Source organism: Artibeus jamaicensis, unplaced genomic scaffold, assembly GCF_021234435.1.
Source record: "Artibeus jamaicensis isolate MK-2021 breed Jamaican fruit bat unplaced genomic scaffold, CSHL_Jam_final contig_797, whole genome shotgun sequence".
Classification (NCBI taxonomy): domain Eukaryota; kingdom Metazoa; phylum Chordata; class Mammalia; order Chiroptera; family Phyllostomidae; genus Artibeus; species Artibeus jamaicensis.
Genome location: NW_026521977.1, coordinates 29,222,391 through 29,244,453, shown reverse-complemented (window position 1 = coordinate 29,244,453; position 22,063 = coordinate 29,222,391). Strand labels below are relative to the sequence as shown.

Sequence of the window (22,063 nt, the reverse complement as noted above, 5' to 3'; positions counted from 1 at the left end):
AGACTGTGTGAACTCAGGTCTTCCTGTGATGCCAAATAAAGATACACTACATTATTTAAGCCCATGTGACTCGCTTAAGGAAGAAAGTACACTGTTGAGACCTGGTGAGTCCAAGGAATAGAGAAGAGAGGAAGAGAGAGAGGGACAAGATGTTTCCTGTCTGGGGAGGGAAGGGTCAGGCTCAAAAGCAGGCCCGTAGATGAGGCTGTCAGCAGGAAAGAAGCAAGATGGCACTTTGCTGTCCAATTCATCCTGTGACAAGCCCAGGACTCACCTGCTGAAGTCACACAGGCCCAGGGATTTTCGCCTGCATGGCACACTGGAGCTCCTCAGCCTCCCTGTTTTATCAGATGGGGAAACATAAGCCTGGAGAGGGGCATGAACCCAAGACCATAAAGCAAGTAAGAGTACACTTCCGGGTTTCTGACATCCAGCCAAGCAACCTTCCCATTTGTATTGTCTGTTCCCTGTTTAAAAACTAACAGGGCTCCCTCTGGCCTCACAATCAAAACTTCCACGACCTTCCTTTCTCACATCAGTCCCAACCCATCCTGCTACACAAATGTTCTTCCTTGAAGTCATCCTCCTATCTGCCTCCAGCACGGCTCTTGTGGCTTTCCCCAGCCAGGACCTAGCAACCAGATAAATATCTCAAATAATATCTGTTGAATGAGAGAGTGAAGGAATGAATGAATGAATGTTCTCTCCTTAAAATCCTAATTCATTTCTTACTCCCTCTATGAAGCCCACTGAGATCTAAATCCGCTCTCACAGATTTCTCCTTTCCTTGTGTATTGGTGATAAAATTCAGTCTTCAACAGCTTCCTGTGTCTTAGCTTTCTGTCCCTAACTAGATTGTTCATTCTTCAGTATTCATGTATATAAAATTTAGCTCCCAGCCCTATGTTGAGAGTTCTATTTCTAGCTGTATAACTCGGTAGAGTCACTAACCTTTCTGAAGTTGTCTTCTCATCTTTAAAAACAGAAAGGATCCCTTGCCTGCCCATTCATAAGGTTGCTGTAGGTGAAGAAGCACTGGAAACTGAGGTGGTGTTATGACAGTAGGTGCAATAACTGTTGACTGATTAAAGAAGCCAAGAATCAACATTTATTGAAAACCTGCCAAGTTTCAAGTAGAAATTAACTGTCATAGGACCATTGTAGTTGAGAAATACAGTGCTGTTTTTGCCTATCCTGTGATTGTTAGCCTTTTTTCAAATATCAGCACCCCAACTCTTCTTTGGGGGAAATTGTGCCACTCTCAATCATGCATTTTGGGTAGGCTTCCCCTATGATATAAGTTCCCTTGGAGCTCCAAGGGAGGGCATGTTGCCTGTGCCTCAGCTAAGCCACATGTCCCATCCCTCTGGTTACAGTGAGTTCAGGAGCCTGTGTGCAATCCAACCCAGAGCCTAGGGATGTTTGTGGGGACCTTAGGGTTGAGGGTAGCTCCACTGTCTGGTCTCAGGACTGTGGGAGATGCAGGAGGATCCCATGAGGAGTGATCCTATCTCCTATCTGAGAATAAAGCCTATAAAGAAGCAGGACTGAGAGATAAAGGAAAGCCTAGTCTATATAATATCCATTAAAATCCTGGATGCAGCCATGCCTGAAATCATCCACTTACATGAATCTATAAATTCCTTCCCCCACCCTACCCTAAACAAATTTGAGTGGGATTTTATGTCACTTGCACACAAAAAGCCCTGATTAAGACAATACTTGAGACTAAGACAGTTTATTTTCTAATATAGTTTATTGGTTATGCTATTGTAGTTGTCCCATTCCCCCCCCTTCACTCCCCTTCACCCTGCATACCCCCTCCCATCCACATTCCCCTGCTTTAGTTAATGTTCATGTGTCACAATTACAAGTTCTTTGGCTTCTGCATTTCCCATACTATTCTTACCCTTCCCCTGTCTATTTTCTACCTAACATGCATGCTACTTATTCTCTGTACCTTTTCCCTCTCTCTCATCCTCCCACTCCCCTGTTGCTAAATCTCCATGTGATCTTCATTTCTGTGGTTCTGTTCCTGTTCTAGTTGTTTGCTTAGTTTGTTTTTGTTTTTGTTTTAGGTGTAGTTGTTAATAATTGTGAGTTTGCTGTCATTTTACTGTACATGTTTTTATCTTCTTTTTCTTAGATAAGTCCCTTTAACATTTCATATAACAGGGGCTTGGTGATGATGAACTCCGTAGGGAACCACTTCGTATGGCATGGAAATGCAGCTCAGCACTCAGGTGGAAAACCAGTGGGGATCAAATGGCACACAGGACCATGCCCATGGACAGGTTTTCCTGTGGGGAACCAGGCCTGCATTGTATCTAGACTGCTTTGAGACTTGCTTTTGCTAAAACTCCCTCACCCTGAATTGAGGCAGAAAGGACTTACTGCAACTTCCTAAAATCTGAGCTAAACCTCCCAAGTATGAAGTGCAACCAGTTCGACCACTTTTCTCCTTGGTCTGAAACATCCTTCTCTTTGAAGTAGTTAGCAACATTCTTTCCTCTTTTATCCATAAAAGGTAATCCCTGCAGTGAACCGGTACATAGTAAATGAGGACTACCTTCCATGTAATGTACTCAGAAAAGCAATAAAAGCCTGTCCAGGCAGGGACTGAGGCTCTCTGGCCCTCTGGCCCTCTCTCTCTCAGAGATTGGCCATGCCGTCCCTTTTTCTCCACAGGATTTCTGTTATCCATGTGTATTTGTTCTTTAGCAGCCACAACATACATGGATCCTGCCAGCCAGGATCCACCACAGAACTCCTTTAACTTGACCTTATCTGAGAAGCATTTTATTTGCCCTTCCATTCTAAATGGAAGCTCTGATGAACAGAGCAATCTTGGATGGCGGTCCTTGCTTTTCATGACTTGGAATACTTCTTCCCAGCCCCTTCTTGCCTGTAAGGTCTCTTTTGAGAAATAAGCTCAAACAGTCTGATGGGCACTCCTTTGTAGGTAACTCTCTTCTTATCTCTTGCTGGTTCTAGGGTTCTCTCCTCATCTTTAATCTTGGCTAATATAATTATGATATGCCTTGGTGTGCTCCTTCCTGGGTCCAACTTCTTTGGGACTCTCTGAGCTTCCTGGACTTCCTAGAAGTCTATTTCCTTTGCCAGATTGGGGAAGTTCTCCTTCATTATTTGTTCAGATAAGGTTTCACTTTGTTGCTCTTCCTCTTCTCCTTATGGCACCCCTATAATTTAGATATTGGAATATTTAAAGATGTCCTGGAGGTTCCCGAGCCTCTTTTTTTTTTTTTTTTAATTCTTGTTTCTTCATTCTTTTCTGGTTGGATCTTTCTTTCTTTCTTCTGGTCCTCTCCATTGATTTGAGTCCCAGTTTCCTTCCCATCACTATTTGGTTCCCTGTACATTTTCCTTTATTTCACTTAGTTAGATTTTTTCATCTAACTTGCAACCAAATTCAACCATTTTTGTGAGCATCCTGATCACCAGTGCTTTGAACTGTGCATCTGATAGGTTGGCTATCTCTTTGTCACTTAGTTGTATTTTTTTCTGGAGCTTTGATCTGTTCTTTCATTTGGGCCATTTTGTGTGTGTGTGTGTGTGTGTGTGTGTGTGTGTGTGTGTGTCTTGACGAGACTGTTACATAGTGAGGGGCAGAACCGTAGGTGTTTTCCAGAGCAGGGCAACCCAGTCACTGCTTGTGATGCTGTATGTGGGGAAGGGGTTTGAAAGGGAACAATGGCACTTACGCCATTCTCTGCCAGCTTTCAGTCACTTCTGCTGCTTCCCCCAAGCAAACTGGGCCCTTCTGGTGCTGATTACCATGTGGGTGGGTTTACGTACATTCTAGGACCCTTTGGGTCTCTCCAACGAACTCTCCTGTGAGGCTGGACTCCCAGCACCTCAACTCCCACAGGTGTTTTCAATTAGTGTTTTGAGGCTTTATTTCCCTGCACTGGGACCCTGGGTTGTGCAGTCTTTCCTGCTCCCCAGTTTTGCCTGGTTTATCTATGCACAAATTGGGACCACCTGGTTCCACAAGCCACCTTGCACACTGAGCCCCTCTACAATCCACTGCCTTGTGGGTCCGCCAGCCACCACTTCTTTTTTTTTGCTCTGACCCCTCTCTACTGGGCTGCCCAACTCCACCTCTCCTACTGGTCTGGTTGAATGTGTCTACTTCAACTCCTTGGTTTTCAGACTTCCATACAGTTCAATTTTCTGTCAGTACCGGTTGTTATTTTGTTTCTAAATTTTTATTGTCCTTATTTTGGTTGTGCGAGGAGGCACAGTATGCCTACCTATGCCTCCATCTTGGCTAGAAGTCCCCAGACAGCTAACTTTTCTATTTTAATTCACAGTTAAAAAAAAATCTTTTCCAGTACACAATTTCACTTAATGCTCAATAACCTTGAGATGTAGGTACTAGTGTTACTCTTTAATTTAGATGCAAAACCTGAAAACCAAATAATGATTTCTGAATCCCTTGGATAGAAGAAAAAGCCAGGATCTAAATAGACATCTCCTCCCTACTTCATTCTCTGTGTCACACTGGGTTGGCAGCTGAAGCGGGAAGGAGAATGCCTTTTGCTTTTTGCCTCTAATAGCCTGTAGCCTGATGGGCACCATTTGTTCATTCACGAGCACCTCTCATGTGCTAGGCTGAATGCACAACAATGAAAAAGGCTGTGTTGGTGGTTCCTGAGCTCACGGAGCTTATATTCTAGAGGAGGAGACAAACAGATAAATTGCAACGATAGGCGCTGCAGAACCATATACTAGGAAATAAGAGATCAGAGAAGGCACTTCTGAAACGTTAACATTAATTGAATGCATGAATAGCAACCCACTGAGATATCAAACTCGTATAGTTTTTGGTGGCCATTAGATTTTTTTAAGGTTCTGACACTGAATGCCCTTTGAACCTTTTGTTGCTGATGCAAAGCGCAGAGGCGAGGCATAAGAAAAAATTCTTTCAATCATTATTCTCCTGACCTTGCCTTGACTCTCACGGTCACCCACACCCCATGACTACGCCCGTTCTTCTTCCCGTTGCTTTCTGTCTGCGCAGGCGCAAAACAAACTGCCTGTCCTAGTGGAGGGCGCAGACCCCACCACCAACGCATGCGCCCCAGACCCCTACGCGGGCGCGCGAGCGCTTGCCGTTTCTTAGGGCGGGGCGGAGGGTGGGGACTGGACAGAGGGGCGCGCGCCAGTGTGCGCCTGCGTGCACGCGCGTGGGCGGGCCAGAGAAGCTGGAGGCCCGGGCACGTGATCCGGGGCTGGCTTCGTGGCTTGGTGGTTCGGTCTGTCTGTCGGTCCGCGGGTGCCATCATGGCGGACGCGGCCAGCCAGGTGCTCCTGGGCTCCGGTCTCACCATCTTGTCCCAGCCGCTCATGTACGTGAAGGTTCTCATCCAGGTATGAGTTGTCGCCATTCCCTTCCCCACTGGGCGCCGTCTGTGGTCGCCGCCCCAGCGCTTTGGCCTTCAGCCCCAGGAGATGCTGCTCCTTAGCTACCCTGTCTTTTCCCGCAGGGGCAACTTCCACCGCTCGCCGCCCTCCCGCTGCCTGCGGGCGTGCTCGAGTCTCGCCCCTCCGCCAAGCAGTGAGGCCCGCTCCATTCCCCGTAGCCAACTGCCGCCGAGCCCAGACCGGTGGCGCCTCTGAACTTTTTGTGTTCCCTGAGGTTGATGTTGGCTGGTCGCCGCCAAGAGCTTCCCAAACCTACTCTTTCGCCCCTCTGAAATTAGCGTTCACCTCCTTCCCCGCCTTAAACTCAAGACACGAAATCTGTTGAAACTTGGAATTAGAGGGGAACCAACATTTTATTACCATTATTTTTATTTATTTTATTTATTTATTTTGCTACTGTTACTGCTGCTATTCTGTCTGTTCCGAGATTTTAGCACCAGATACCCAGGTAAACACAGGAGCTCATTCAGAAATGATAATGAAGTGGTGGCCGAATCAAATTTCGGAAGGATCCCCTGGGTGCCCTCAACAACAGCAGCCCATGTGGCTCCTGACAGTGAAAATCACATCTGTCTGAGCTGGAAATCAGTTCAGCTGAGTTCTAGCTTGTTTAAGCATATATGTTAGTTTCTAATCTGCTGTAAAGTGATTCTTAAATGGCATTTTATAATGACAGGCAAGTAGGCCAGTTTTAGTGATAAACTGATAGGTAGTATATGCAGTTGTCTTTGTAAATTTCCCTGTGATGAGCAGGTCATTCATTTTTTAAACCTTTGTTGAGAGTTGACATAATTACATCATGCATTGCTCCAAGGAAGGGAGCGGCTTTTAGAAGCCCTCCTGTCCACACAAGCCACCTTTCTGTCAAAAACATGCAACACACTAGGGAGGGCCACATTTCTTATTCTTGAGTTGATGCTAATCCAAATTAAGTTATTTCAACCAAGAATAAAGACTTTGATTGAATTGAAAAGTATACTGTGTTGCCTAAACCAGAATTGGCACATTTGTAGCTACACAGTATCTGTGCGGGTAGCATGTTGTAGTGAAGCTGCTATGAGCCCATTGGTAAGTACTTTACCATAAGGTTCTCCAGTGGCAGTCAAAGCTCTTTTAAGTGTTTTCAAGTGTCTCAGGGGTTTCAGTGAAATTCCCGGATATGCAGTTGTTTGTTTTAGATTTTATTTATTTTTAGAGAGAGGAGAAGGGAGAGAAAAAGAGGGAGAGAAACATCATTGTGTGGTTGCTTCTCACATGCCCCCTACTGGGGGCCTAGCCCACAACCCAGGCATGTGCCCTGACTGGGAATCGAAGCAGCGATCCTTTGGTTCACAGGCCAGCACTCGATCCACTGAGTCACACCAGCCAGGGCCTCAGATACGCAGTTTTTAAAAACAATTGTACAGTGACACTTTCAGGGAGCTCAGTTGGTAGTTATTTCATTGAGCAGGTTAACAATCCGCACCCGAGCTCAAGCCATGCCCTACTGTGTTTTTATTCTCTCAGGTATCTCTTCAGTACTAAAAAGATGCAACTGTAGAAATAACATGATAGTAATTCTTAAAATCCCCTTTATTAGATTGTTAATGGCAGTCTGCTCTTTAACATAGTCTTAGTTTATAATTATTTCCCAAGTGAATTTTCCAGCTCTGCCTGCATTTGCCTGTTGAGTGTTTTATCTTACTAACCAGATATGAAGTTGATAGCTCAGTCTTCTCTTTTTGTCCAGCTGTATGAAATGTGCTAGATTTTCTTCAGAAAATATTGTTGAACCTCCTCAGTAAATATTTGCCTTCCTAACACAAAGTTCCCTTATTCTGTTTTCAGTTTGATGTTAGTCTGTCTCAGTTAAGTAGCTTACTTTATAGAATTTGAACCAAAAGAAAATCAGTCTTATCAGTTAACAAAAGAAAAACTGACAAGGATGATGCTTCATCGTTGCCTTGGAAAACATACACTGCATTTTAACTTGTGTTAAATATTAACCCTAATTTTGTTCTTAATTCAAGACCTTGCAACCAAGGCATTCATGGGAATATTGCTTAGTATTAATATATTCTCTTGTTTTGAAAGGTGGGATATGAACCTCTTCCTCCAACAGTAGGGCGAAATATTTTTGGGCGGCAAGTATGTCAGCTTCCTGGTCTCTTTTCTTATGGTAAGTGTCTTTGATTTATTTGGAATTGGGTGGCATTAAGGATCATGATGGGCAGGAGTTACTGAAAGAAAATATAGAGAGAACATGTTTTCTTGAAATATCTGTTACCATTTTCTTCAACTAGAATTTCAACCTTTGACTTGTTTTTTAGCTCAGTACATTGCCAGCATCGATGGGAAGCGTGGGTTGTTCACAGGCCTGACTCCAAGACTGTGCTCAGGAGTTCTGGGGACTGTGGTCCATGGCAAAGTTTTACAGGTAAAAAGAACATCAGATAATCCCCCTGCAGATTTAGATTATCTTTTTTTTTTTTTTTTTTAAGATTTTATTTCTAGAGAGAGGAGAAGGGAGTGAGAAAGAGAGGGAGAGAAGCATCAGTGTGTGGTTGCCTCTCACGTGGCCCCCACTGGCAACCTGGCCTACAACCCAGGCATGTGCCCTGACTGGGAATCAAACTGGCAACCCTTTGGTTTGCAGCCTGCACTCAATCCGTAGAGCTAAACCAGGCAGGGCTGGATGGTCTTTTATGTAGTTTGTTCTACTGATCACAAGCAACTACAAAGATATATTTATAACCATGGCCTTTCTTTATCTATGTAAACATTTACATGAAATACCCATTCTTAATTCTTTCCTGGGAAGCAAGGGGAATTTGTGCAAAATGAAGTAACTGATTTTGATATACACAGTCTTCTTCCTCTGAACTAGTTGTTCTGAGCAGACATTAAATACACTTATTTGATCTCCTTATAGTTTAGTTTATTTATGTGAAGGAGGAAGGGAGCTGATTGGAACATTATTTCTTTCCAAAGTTACTTTCTTCTCCTTTCTAGAGTTAACCTCTAGTAAAATGATTTCTGTTACAAATATATCTTAAACAACAACAAAAAGAGCAAGATCAACAAAAGTCAGGGTAGTGTTTACCTGTGGGGAGAGGGAGAGAAGGCGGCACCAGTGCATGGGGGTTCCAGGTACAGAAAGTTATGTTCCTTGACCCGGATGGTGAGTATGTGATATTTGCCTTCTCATTATTGATTGCATTGTGCATTTCTATTTTGTACACTGTTTTCATACCTGTGTTGTATCTGCATAAATTTGCAAGGTTTTTAAAAAAGATTTTACTTATTTATTTTTAGAGAGATGGGAAGGGAGGGAGAAAGAGAGAGAGAAACATCAAATCAATTGGTTGCCTTTCACATGCCCCCAACTGGGGCCCTGGCCCACAACCCAGGCATATGTTCTGACTGGGAATTGAACCAGTGACCTTTTGGTTCACAAGCCAGTACTCTGTCCACTGAGCCATACCAGCCAGGGATGAAAGTTGTGTGGTTTTTTTTAAACCTCACTAAAGTATACATGAACTGCAGGATAGTGGTTACTTTTGGGAAGGGGAAGTGAGGGTGGAATTTAGCTATATTTATGGCATTTTATTTTTAAAAAGCAAGAGATCTTAAGCAAAAAGGTAAAAATGTTTACATCTGTTTAACCTTGGTGGTAGATATGTAAGTGAATTGTTTTCTTAATTTTTCTGTGTGGTTGAAATACTTTATAATGTTTTTAAAAACATCAAAGTTACATTTCTTTTTTTAGAGATGTTTTTGTTTTACCAGCTTCTTTTAACTTCAAATGCTAAAACATAACTTTGATTGTAGTGGTTTTTCAGTTGCATCGATTACAATGTAGGTCAAACATCATTGCCTTTTGCTGCATTTATAAAGGTGCCATTTAGAACAGTCCATGGGAAGGTTCAGCATGAGTATGGTTGAGAATATAAAACTGATCGGGTTTCTTCATGCATTATTGTCTCCTACTGGCACCAATAGTGTTATCTTCTGTGTTATAAGTCAGAAACGTATATGCTAACCAAGTCTGTATAATATTTTCAACCTGTATAATATATCAGATGTGCTAAATTTCAAATGCTGACTAGCTGCTTATTCAGTTAGTACTCAGCACGACCTCCTTGTACTTTTTTAGGTTTTAACAGTTGCCCCAGTTCTAATACTTCATCATCTGATGAGCAAATCATGATCTTGCTAAATAGTTGCATGATTTGCATGGCTTAGGTTCATAAGTGCTTTTCAGCCTTCATTGGTGTGAACTGGAGAGGTTTTTCAGTTCGTTCCTCACACAGAAATTGTTTCACCCTTCAGTTCTTTTTTTTTTTTTTTAATAATTTTGGACAGTTTCCATTGCTGTGTCTTTTTTTTTCTTTTTAAAGATTTTATTTGTTTATTTTTAGAGAGGAGAAGGGAAGGAGAAAGAGAAAGAAAAACATCAGTGTGTGGTTGCCTCTTGCGCGCTCCCTGTGGGGAGCCTGGCCTGCAACCCAGGCACGTGCCCTGACTGGGAATTGAACCACGACCCTTTGGTTCACAGCCTGAGCTCAATCCACTGAGCTACACCAGCCAGGGCTCTTTCCTTTTTAAAAAATTTTTATTTATTTATTTTTAGAGAGAAGGGAAGAGATAGAGAAACATCAGTCAGTTGCCCCTTATATGTACCCAGACTGGGGACCGAACCTGCAACTCAGGCACATGCCCTGACCGGAAATCAGACTGGTGGCCTTTGGCTTTGAGGAGTGAAGCCCAATCACTGAGCCACACTGGTCAGGGCTCTTGACCCTGAAATTTAAAAACCTAATTCTTTTTACAAAAGAAAGTGATTCTACTTTTTTAATCTGGTGTCACTAAGAACTTCATTGTCTGGTTCTTTCACTGTACCTAGCCTCTCTGTTGTTCTAAAATACCCGAGATACAACATTTCCCCTTTCAGTGTAGCCCGCGCTCCAGTAGTATTCCTGTTCTCCTCTCTGACACAGGGGAAATCTCTTACTTGTTGTGGAAACATACAAAAGACCAAGTGTGGCGATCCCAGCTATTCAGACTTAGCCCTGATTCTCTGTTCTTTTGTGCAGTGAAGGAAAGAGCCTCGCCCTGATTTGGTGTTGGTCCTACTTTTGCCGTAGAAAAGCTGTGAGGTTTTTTCCATCGCCTTAGTGCTAGGCTATGTTTTTACTGATTTGTTTTTCTATTAAATGTATGTTTAGTAGGTGACATTCTTGGATATTTGCTTTCCTTTTTCTTGTAGATGAGAGTTCTCGTGAGCATTTGCTCATCCCTTCAGCTGACCAGTATGTTAAACTTAACAACAGAATCATCTTAGAGATACTTACTTAAAATTAACTAATTAGAAGATAATTGGAGATTTACAGCAAAAATAAAATCAATCAGCTTTTAACAACAGAGTTTTTATCTGATGTCTTCTCTCAGTGACACTGTGATAGCCCTAATCATCCCTTCTTTTCCTTTCTCTTCCATGGCAGCATTACCAGGACAGTGACAAGGTTGAGGTAGGTCGGAGCTGATTTGCATGCATGGGCCCCTTTCCCTGGCAGGTTGCCCTTGGCCCTCTTTAGGAGAAGGGACAGGCAATCAGTTTCCCTCTCACTTCAGTGAGTGTTGACATACAGGGTGGTTCCTGTTTGAACCTGTTTGAGCTCTATTTAAAACCATCAAGATATCTGTCTCCTTTTATTTGATTTCCAGGAGTTAGGTCCTGGAAATGTACAGAAAGAAGTATCCTCTTCCTTTGACCGAGTTATCAAGGAGGTAAGAAATGTTCTGTCCTGTGCTGTTTTCCTAAATCAGAGGGTGTGCAATGTGGTGGTGGTAGAATCGGGATCGTCAGGGCCTGTGTGTGCAGTTTCTGTTTGAAATGAAATTAAACCTTCAGTGTACCTGGGGCTTTCCTGTATGTATAACATAAAAAAGAGGGAGTGGAAAAGCTTTGCTTGCTATTTGGAATAGATGCATTTCAAGGAAACCCATTTTGCCCACTCATTTCATTTCTCTTTTTATAGATTTTATTTATTTTTTTAGAGAGAGGGAAGGGAGGGTAAACGAGAGGGAGAAGAACATCAGTTGGTTGCCTTTTGTACGTGCCATCTTCCAGAGACCAAAGCCACAGCCCCAGGCACGTGCCCGGACCAGGAATCAGACGGGTAGCCTTTCGCTTTGTGAGACAACACCCAGCCAACTCAGCCACACCAGTCAGGGCTCATTTGATCTTTAAAATTGAAGCAGTTGCTACTGAAAGTCTTCTGGTAGAGTAGAAATCCTCTGGTACAGAAGTGTTAAAGTAGTAGCCAGACCCCTTGTGTTTAGGTATTATGTACCCAGAAGTGCTTTTAGGACATTATTCTGGCTTTGGAATATTCCTCATTACCCATTTCTCACTCCCGTATCCTGCCATTGGAGTTTGTTTTGTTTCTGATACTCACTTACTTAAGTACTAGTTACTTACTTATTTATCATTCCTGATACTTAAAAGCCATTGGTGGCTTTTAGAACTACTTTTATTCCTTAGTCTTTACCTTGTCTAATTGTCTTTAGTGACTTCATAATTTTCTATCAAATGCTGTCATCTAAAATATATATTCTAAAACAAACCTTAGATGAATCAACTTGGTTTTCTATAAATTTTTATGAAGTGAATTTATTTAAAAGTAAATGTATTAATCGACATTTTGTATTTTTTTAAAGATTTTATTTATTTTTAGACGGAGGGGAAGGGTGGAGGAAAGAGAAGAAGAGAGTATCAATGTGTGGTTGCCCTTTGCATGGTTGCCCTTTGCACGCCCTCTTCCCGAGACCTGGCCCACAACCCAGGCACGTGCCCTGACTGGATCAAACCAGCGACCCCATGGTTTGCAGGCCAGCACTCAGTCCACTGAGCCACACCAGCCAGGGCTGTTTTCTTAACTTCAGTTAGCCCATCCAGTACCATAGAGTATTTTCAGAACGACTGCTGGAAGAGGAGTGAGGAATGTCTTAACAGAGTGATTGAAGATAATGTGTAAATGCAAGAAAGAATGATAGACCTACTCTGTTTACAACTCCCTCCAAGTATTGTAATTTAATTTTCTTTACTACCTTTTTATGGAGTCCTGTAGAGAGAAGGATAAATACAGCTGCTCTGAGATCACTGCAGGGCTGTAGGGTTGTGTTCCAAACACAAGTCAAAGTCCTCTCCTCACAGAGGTGTCGGTGCAGGTTCAAGTGAGTCTGACGTTTGTCTAGCACCCATTTCAGAGCCTCTGAGGTCACTCACAATGCGAGAGCAACTCCATAATCTGACTCTAGGCCTCACGGTTTTATTCCAGCTCAGTGACTTTGCTGGTGACCCTCCCTGTTTCTTTGCATTTGTTTTTCTTACCTATAAAATTGAGAAGATAACAAATCTTTACAAAGAAATTTTAGGAAGTAACACTAACAGCAGTGAAATCCATGAGTGACAAGTATGGTAGAATGACAGTGTGTCTGTTGTACACCTTCGGGCTACTTCCTCTTCCTGGCTCCGGGCCGGGTGCTGTCGCTCACTTCCTTACTCCCCAGCACCCACCCTCCTTCCTTCTCCAGGGATCTGGGTGTCATTTATTTAGATCTCAGAAGTGTGTGTTGATTGTTTCTAGACAACACGAGAGATGATGGCTCGTTCTGCTGCTACCCTCATCACACATCCCTTCCACGGTACGTGAGCAGTTGGTGACTGAAATGCGATTCCTTATCATACTTTTGTCACACGGCCCCTCCCGGCAGCTGGGACGGTTGACTTGGGGGTTCCGTGAAGTGCCTTGCCTGTGTGTTTTTGTTTGCTTACATGTTTTGGCTATTATCCAGTTTATTCACATAGCAAAGTGTCTTTTGAGTTAGAAAAAAACCTTTTTATTTATTGTTTTAGGTCAATCAAAATTTATCCGATGTAGTTTTAAAACTTCTTCTCTCCGTGTTCTGTAGTGATCACTCTGAGATCCATGGTACAGTTCATTGGCAGAGAATCCAAGTACTGGTAAGTGTCTCTGTTTTCTAGTGTTCAAGATCCATTGAAGCCAAAGTATTAAAATTATAGTGCTTTACATTGTTATGTTACCTTAGAGTTTACAGAACAAATTCATATATCATTTGATCTGCACAAAAACCAGTAAATAGAAGAAAATCACCTAGGCAGGTTTAGGAACCTACCTGGGGTGTCGAAATGAGTTACAGAGCCACTGATGCCAGAATTCACACTGACTCCATGTGATTACACCCTTAGGTAGTAGTGTCTCCACTTCTGTGTCCAAATTCCACTGTCTTTGCAGGGTGAGGGTGGTAGAGGGGTGGGGGGAATGTAGATTTGACCTTGTCAAAAGTGATAATGGAACTTTTTTTTTAATAGCTTCAAAATAATCTTAGCGTATTTTACCTTTCCTTCCTCTGTACCTAGTGGACTTTGTGACTCCATAGTAACCATCTATCGGGAAGAGGGCATGCTGGGATTTTTTGCGTGAGTAAATTGCAATTTGTGGGTGTGATTTTTGTAAGTGGAGAGCTTTAATGAAAATAAGGCATGACTTTTTATTTAATCCTTGAGGAAAATGTACTTTCTGGGTTTACTTCATGTTAAGCCCTATTTAGACCCAGCTGGCTCAGATCCCAGACTTTTGCTTCTGGTTATCTAAAACATTTGAAATGAGAGTTTTGTTTGTTTTTCTAACAAATGAACTCATTCCAAGTTTCTACCCTTATAGTAAGTTTCCAATATGTACCATTGATACAATAAGGAAAATTAATTTTTGAAGAAGGGAGAAATCATCCAACATGTAGCTTCCTTATCCTGAGAGAATATGTTTTTGTAAGTCTGTATAGAGTCCTTGGGATCTACTTTGGAAGTATTTAATGCTACCCTCGTTTTTTAATAGTGATAAAAACTTCATTATTAAGTAAATGATCCTTTTTATTTTTTGAGTGTTTCTACATAATTGGTTTTATTCATGCATGATAAATACTCTGGAAGATGGGCAGAACAGCCATTTGTTGTTCTTATTTTGCTATATTTTATTTATTTATTTTTTAAAGATTTTATTTATTTATCTTTAGAGGGGAAGGGAAGGAGAGAGGGAGAGAAACATCAATGTATGGTTGCCTCTTGTGCATCCCCTGCCAGGAACTGGCCTGCAACCCAGGCATGTGCCCTGACTGGGCATCGAATCTCCATCCTGTGGTTTGCAGGCCCGCGCTCAGTCCACTGAGCTACACCAGCCAGGGCCGTTGTTCTCATTTTAGAGATTAAAAAATACAGATGCCCTGGGAGGTTCATTTGCTGCTGATTATAGAGCCAGTAAGGGACAGAAGTGGCATTTGATCCCTGGTGTTCTGTCTGGGGGGTAGTGTCTGCCCCGCTGCCCTGTGCTGCCTCACCCAGATCGTCGTGACTCCCGAAACGGGTTTTGTGTCCCTCGCCCATACGCAGGTTTGGGCCGTTCCCATTCTGTCGTTTGTCTCACCCTTGCCCTGCCAAGTTTGAATGTCAACTGCAGTGTAGTGAAAGCCATATTGAAGCCTCTTCTCCAAAGTGGGAATATTTGGGGCCTCCCTGCTTATGGTTGGTTATTAATGGTAAGGTGAGCCATTGGCCGTAGCTTAGCAGTAGAGCTGACCTGCATTTTAAAAAGATTGGAATCATTAGAGATAACCCTCAAGTACAGTTGTAGCCACTAGAACAAACTAGTTATGAGGGCTGGCTTCTGGTATTCAATGTCTTTTCAGTGTTCTGGAATGTTTTGAAAGCTCTCATTTTTGGGGAAGTACTTGTATGGAGTGGATTAACTTTCTACTGATCACATTTCTTCATTCTTACTTTTATTGTTTCTTCATGTAGGGGTCTTATTCCTCGCCTCCTCGGTGACATCATTTCTTTGTGGCTCTGTAACTCACTGGCCTACCTCGTCAATACCTATGCACTGGACAGCGGGGTAGGTCGGGGCCCGGGTGAGGTGTGCGGCTGCCGACCTGGCAGCACCGTTAGCTTTAAAGTAAGATGACAGTTCGTTACGCACCTCACTGCAGAGGTGAACATCAGTCAAGGTTTCTAACACTAATGGGACAGCCTGTACCATCTGCCGCACAGAGATGCACCTGAAGAGCCCTAGGGTGCAGCGCAGTCGGCCCAGGAGAGCTGTCTCGGCCTGTGTGCTGCACGGGGGTCACCTCTTTGTCGGCACCTACCCCAAGAGGACACCAGGAAGCAGGGCAGTTGTGTTTCGTGTCATCTGAAGTGTTCAGGGGCCCCCTCTCTTGGGCTTTCTAGGGCCTCTGAACACAAGCAGCCCCACAGCGTGGTGGGAATAGAACTCACCCAGGAGTAGGACGGACTGTGTTGTAAGCTTTTTGAGTGGACAGCTGAGAGCGCAGGGAGGTAGTGACTTGTCTCTCGGGTGTACTGTGAACGTAGTATCTGAGGATTGTATTTCCAGGACATGGGACTAGGTTACCAATCTCATCCCGTGTTGAAATCCTGAAGCCGTTACATTTGTTCCTAAGCCATCTTAAAAATTCATTTACTGTGGATTTGCTCATATTCAGTCAGGTTGATCATTTGGACTACTGCCTTTTTATGCTCATAATTAGCATTTTATGTCTTCACCCTCAAAGTTAAATTTCAAGCTATCAAAGAACTAATAATTTAGAGATAGAATGTATTGAAATGTTTGGGAACAGTTAACTGTTAATATCAGCTTACTATTTTTACTCATTCTAATACAGGTTTTCTTCTTTTCTAGGTGTCCACCATGAATGAAATGAAAAGTTATTCCCAAGCTGTCACAGGAGTGAGTTTTTTTAAAAATCCTTTTGACCTTCTAGGAATTGTTTTGTTTTGTTTTAAATTTGGCCTGTATCATCACTGCTTTAAACACCCAGGTGTTTCACAGGAAACTTAGATTTGTTCCTGTTTGTCAGAGGTGAGAGTCACCAACCCAGAGTCTGTGCGGCACAGCAGTGGTGATAACGAGCCCAGGTGGTGTGCCGCTCGGCTTTCTCCGTGGAGCACCGTCTCTGGTTCTCAGGCCCGTCTCTCCCTGCGGCCCACGGGCCTGCCGCAGAGAACCTCACACTCTGGAGGCACCGAGTGCTCCAGCACTTGACCTTGGAAGGTGTTTTCCATTGTCTTTGGAAGGGTGCTTATGTTTTCTTACTTTCTTCAGGGCTGTTTTGAAATTATATTTAGTTACATTGCTTTTTCTCTTAAATATTGTAGTCCAGTTTTATTTGAGGATTCAATCACAGAATACGAGAAGTCTTCCGGCCTTTAGTTAACATGTTAGCAGTGTAGTGGTGTATGAAGAGAAGGCAGCATCTCCAGGCTCAGAAATGTATTTGGTCTTTCCTGGGATTCTGAGAAAGCAAAACCAGTGCCAGAGGGTTGGACCACAGTGGCACCAGGCGGTGAGGGAGAAGAGAGGGTGGAGCAAAGCAGACTGGGAATGACCTGGTAACCTGGCTGCCTTTTTACCCTTTTACAGTTTTTTGCCAGCATGTTGACCTATCCCTTTGTGCTCGTCTCCAATCTCATGGCTGTCAACAATTGTGGGTAAGTGCTTTGCGTCCTCAGCCTGGTAGTGTCTGCCCGAATGCCTGACAGTCAGGGCAGTCCTGGTGGAAGTGGGGGGCCCGAAGTGCAGTTGATGCTGTTGCTGGATTTCTTTCCTCTTTTCTTCTCTGTGTGCCTGAGGGACCAGCAGTGGTATTAATTATGTCGTAAGCAGCCACCTCATTTCCTTCTTTCTTTCTTTTTTTAAATATTTACTTTAGAAAGAGGAGAAGGTAGGGAGAAAAAGAGGGAGAAAAACATCAGCGTTCAAGAGATACAAGATCAGTTGCTTCTTGTGCGCCCCCAACTGGGGACCTGGCCCACAACCCAGGCCTGTGCCCTGACTGGGAATCAAACCGGTGACTGTTTGGTTCGCAGGCCGGTGCTCCGTCCACTGAGTTACACCAGCCAGGGCTCATTTCGGTTTTTGATTTTTGCTTTTTTTTTTAAAGGCTTTATTTATTTTTAGAGAGGGGAAGGGAGAGAGAATGAGAGGGAGAGAAACATCAATGCGTGGTTGCCTTTTGCATGCCCCCCAGTGGGAACCTGGCCTGCAATCCAGGCATGTGCCCTCACTGGGAATCAAACCAACGGCCTGTTGGTTTGAAGACTGGCACTCAATCCACTGAGCCATCCCAGCCAGAGCTCATACCGTTTTTTGGAATAGGGAAAGGCATGAATAATATTTGTCAAGTTCTTATATATTCTTGCCAATATAGGTCCTATTCCGAAAAGGGCAGGATAATTATCAAATTATTCTATTTTTACATTTTTCCTTTATTTTAAATCTCTCCTCTCTTTTTCTTGAAAGTTACAAAGGAGCCCTGCCGGGTAGTTCAATTGGTTAGAGTGTTATCATGATATACATATAAGGGCACATGTAAGAATCAGCCAAGGCCCTGGCTGATGTAGCTCAGTGGACTGAGTGAGGCCTGTGAAGCGGTTTCATTCTCAGTCAGGGCACATGCCAGGGTTGCAGGCCGGTCCCCAGCAGGGGACGCACAAGAAGCAACCACACATTGGTATTTCTCTCCCTCTCTCCTTCCCTTCCCCTCTGAAGATAAATAAATAAAATCTAAAATAAAAAAGAATCCACCAAGGAGTACATAAATGAGTGGAAGAACAGATCGATGTCCGTTTCTCTCCCTCCCTCTCCTTCCTCCCTCTATCCCTGTCCCCTTCTCCTCTCTCTAAAAACAGTGAAATAAAAAGTTACAAAAGGTATTTTCAGGGATTGAACAACAACCTACACCTGTTTTTCCCAGGGGGTTCATGGAGGAAGTTTTAAAGAAAGGAAAATAGGAAGTTAATCCATAGTTTCTTAACTTATCACTCTATTGGGCGGGAAGGGTGGGTGGAGGTGTGATGATGGACCCCACTGAGTTCCAGCCACCAGATGCCAAGTGACCATTCGGAACTGGACAGGCTTCTCCCCGCTATTCGATTCAGGAAAACTCTGTCCCCGTGCAGTCCCCGATGCAGCGTACCGTCAGGCACGCGGCGCTGTTTCCAAACGATGCCGGATGGGACGCTGGGTGGAGTTTCGAGGGCAGCTGTCATGTTTCACATCGTGCTGCACTGTCTGTTTAGTGAGTGGCAGAGCAGCTGCCGTGTTTTCGCCCAGAGCATGCTTGAAGGATGAGTTAACCACAGTATGATTTCTGACGGCTTTTGGAGAGGAAGTGATTGTCCCTGAGTAACAGCAAGTAGTCACCACTCTTTCTATCCATTGTTACGTTTAGGTTCTTTTAAACACCATGTCATTTTAAAATCCCCTTTTTCTACTCTGCAGTCATGTAAGTGCTGTGTTCTAGAATTTCATGTGCCCACAAATTAAAAACCTAGGCGTTTTAGAAAATACGTAACTGATTGAAGGTTTTGTTTATTCATTGATTCAAAATCAAAAATATAAGGAAGGGAATTTGTTAGAACTCAGTTGCCTCTTGCGGAAACGTCGAGGCAGAAGAATGTTTTTCTTTGCGCGGGGGGTTGTTTTTTTTTAAAGATTTTATTCATTTATCTTTAGAGGGGAAGGAAGGGAGAGAGGGAGAGAAATATCCATGTATGGTTACCTCTCGTGTGTCCCTCACTGGGAACCGGCCTGCAACCCAGGCATGTGCCCCAACTGGGAATCGAACCTTGACCATCAGGTTTGCAGACCCACACTCAATCCACTGAGCTACACCAGCCAGGGCTAAGAATGTTTTGACAGAGATTTACTGACCTCTTGAGAGAGTGTTTTGTGCGCATTGACTTGAATGGCTCATCTTCTGTTCTGTTTCAGGCTTGCTGGTGGGTGCCCTCCTTACTCCCCAGTGTACAATTCTTGGATAGATTGCTGGTGCATGCTGCAAAAAGAGGTACTTCTGTCATTGTCTCTCCTGCTTTTGCCCCACCCCCAAGTGTGTCTTACTCTTTTGTTTTTGCTCATTTTTCAAAAAAAAGTCACTGGAACCTGAGGTTAATTCTTGTAGCTTAGCTTTTAGCTGCCAGTTGCTGTGCCCTGCACAGTGTTCTGTGTGTCGCCCTGGCACATGCTAAAGTGCTGCTTGGAGATCATCAGGAGGGGTGATGAAGAAGTAGGATCCCTAGGTGAGATCCAGAACCCGCTGAGTGATCGTGCTCAAGTCACAGAGGCTCTGGGGAAATAGTTATCCTGGTTGTTCAAAGGATGGCCTTGGTTTCAGATTTTTGTTTCTCAGCCTCGCCTTTTGGTAACTTCTCAGACTCTCCTTACATATTCAGGTGCTCTCCTACAGTGTAGTGGAGAGGAACCGGAGAGAGAAGTTATTTGTATTATTTGTTCATAATGACGTCGTTAGAGCTGGTCTCTGCTAGAGTCTTGTTAGTGCATGATTTGGTGCAGACTCCAGTTTATTGTTTGCTATTGCTGTGAGATACAAGCTTTATTAGGAGACAAAACAATGGCCGTGTGGTAAATTTAACACAGGATTGGCCATCAGTTTAAAGCTGTTTGTGAGTGGGACGCAGTTTTCCTGGGACTGCAGAACAAACTGTGTGAGAAGCCCTTTGTTGTAGTACCTTGTAGCACTGGTGATACATATGAGAAAGGTGCTAGTGCGCAGAGCTCAGGCCTCCCCAGCCTGAAGTCAAATGAAAAGACCCAGGTGCGTCCATGGTCGCTTTGGCTCAGTGTGGGTGCCCAGCAAGACCCTCTGAATCCACACTAGAACTCTTGAGTGATTTTCATACAGACCTAACGTGAACACTCTGGGTTTTAGTCTGAGTCTTACACTCTCCTACTGTTACCCCAATTTAAAAGGAAAGATGGCCCCTCTTTCCCTACCTTCTAACTAACCCCCTTCTATAGTAAGAAAGCAGGTAGAAAATGTATTAGGGTATGAGACACCTTACCTAGGGAACATTTGGTCCTGTAAGTGCCTAATGCAGCAGTAGATCTTGGCTAGAAGTTTACTGCATGTCTCAGGCGTCGTGCTGAGAGCTTTCCACCTGTCAGCCCGTAATCGTGGCCATAGGAGATAGGCACCATTTTTTATTACCCCACTTCTCATAGGAGGAAGCGGGCTTTGAACAGTCAAGTGACACTAGTTACATTACCCAGTGTTGCACAGCCTGTGTTTGGAAGAGCGGGTCTGCGTGCAGGCACTCTAACTGCAGTCTCCTCAGTTACGCTCACTCACCAGTACTTTCACTGTGAGGGTTTTTAAGTGCCCCCTAACCACCAGGCTGTTCCATTAAAAGTAAGTAAAAGCTAGCCCTTCTGAAGGTTAGGACTGTTCGCAGCACTTGATACATATTGACCCATTTGATAGCCCAGCTAGCAAGTGGCAGAGCCAGAATCCAAACCAGGCATCTCTGAATGAGAGAGTAACTTTTGCCTCACCCGTGTGGCAAGAGGTGAGTTGGAGGGTACAAATGGCTGCCCTGCAGTGCCGGCCCCGGTTTTGTCCTGCTCTGTAGTTACGTCCCCAGAAGTGTTCAGTGGGACCCCTGCTAATTGGACTGGGTGACCTCATTTCACACTAGATTTTATTTGTGTTTTTTTTTTCCAGGGAAATATGAGCCGAGGAAATAGCTTGTTTTTCCGGAAGGTCCCCTTTGGGAAGACTTATTGTTGTGACCTGAGAATGTTAATTTGAAGATGTGGGACAGGGACAGTGACATTTCTATAGTCCCAGATGCACAGAATTATGGGAGAGAATGTTGATTTCTATACAGTGTGGCGCGCTTTTTAAATAATCATTTAATCTTGGGAAAATGGAGATGTTTGGTGTCTGCCTTTTTTATTCTGTTTCCCAGCACAGCATAACTTACCACTAATACTCCCTCTTTAGTTACTCTAAAGTGGGACGTTTTTGCTCCAGACCTCTCATTTTACTTACACAGAAGGAAAAATTTGCATTTTCTTAAAGATTGTCATGTGATTCAAGTCTTACTTAATTCAAAGCTTTGTAAAATGAAGAGTACAATCCCAAGAAGAGAAATAATCCCATGAAACTTAAGAAAATTAGTAAGGCCAACTATGTGGGAGGCCGCGACCCTAACAACTCAGCAGCATCCACCAGAACTTGCCTCCTTCCCGTTGTGTGCTTCTAAGCATGTTTGACGAACCTGTCTTGTGTGTCGTGAAAAGGACAATACATTGCTAAATTACCCTAGGAAATGGCTACATGAGGCATACACATCTTCCATCTATTATTGCAAAGTGATAAATTGTTGCCAACAGCAGAAAAAAAGACAATGAGACAATGATAGAGAATAGGCAAGATTTGGAAAGAAAGTATAATGGCTTCCCCCCCCCCAAAGGGATTCTTGCCATTTAAAATATGAAAAGCAAATACTGTAGCACCAGCCCCTTCTCTAAAAGCTACATATTTGCCTGTCCCTAAATGACATCTTTACACAGTTCTAATTGTATATACTCCAGTTTTGGTTTTGTTTTCTCAGTTGTTGCAGAAGGTGAGTAGTTCGGTTTTCCTTCCTTCTGACACCCTTGGAAAGTGTCCTTGTGACTTCCTGTCAGGTGGTGCAGTCCACAGGGTCCTTTAGAAGGAAATGAATTTC

At 43.5% G+C, this 22,063-nt stretch overlaps 1 protein-coding gene across 1 annotated transcript; it reads left to right on the top strand.

The window, feature by feature from the left end:
- The first annotated feature begins 5,225 nt into the window (after positions 1–5,225).
- On the top strand, positions 5,226–21,261 carry MTCH2 (mitochondrial carrier 2). Its single transcript, XM_037166195.2, has 13 exons — positions 5,226–5,394; positions 7,522–7,606; positions 7,758–7,864; positions 10,932–10,958; positions 11,155–11,217; positions 13,080–13,137; positions 13,405–13,456; positions 13,874–13,933; positions 15,308–15,401; positions 16,209–16,256; positions 16,950–17,017; positions 19,302–19,377; positions 21,052–21,261. The coding sequence occupies exons 1-13, from the start codon at positions 5,308–5,310 to the stop codon at positions 21,136–21,138; spliced, it is 912 nt and encodes a 303-aa protein (XP_037022090.1). The 5' UTR covers positions 5,226–5,307; the 3' UTR covers positions 21,139–21,261.
- Positions 21,262–22,063: the final 802 nt, after the last annotated feature.

Coding starts and splice junctions, on each gene's coding strand:
- MTCH2 (XM_037166195.2), top strand. CDS start 5,308: ATGGCGGACGCGGCCAGCCAGGTGCTCCTGGGCTCCGGTCTCACCATC. Junction 13,457..13,873: donor GGCAGAGAATCCAAGTACTG/GTAAGTGTCTCT, acceptor CTCTGTACCTAG/TGGACTTTGTGACTCCATAG. Junction 19,378..21,051: donor GGTGCATGCTGCAAAAAGAG/GTACTTCTGTCA, acceptor TTTTTTTTCCAG/GGAAATATGAGCCGAGGAAA.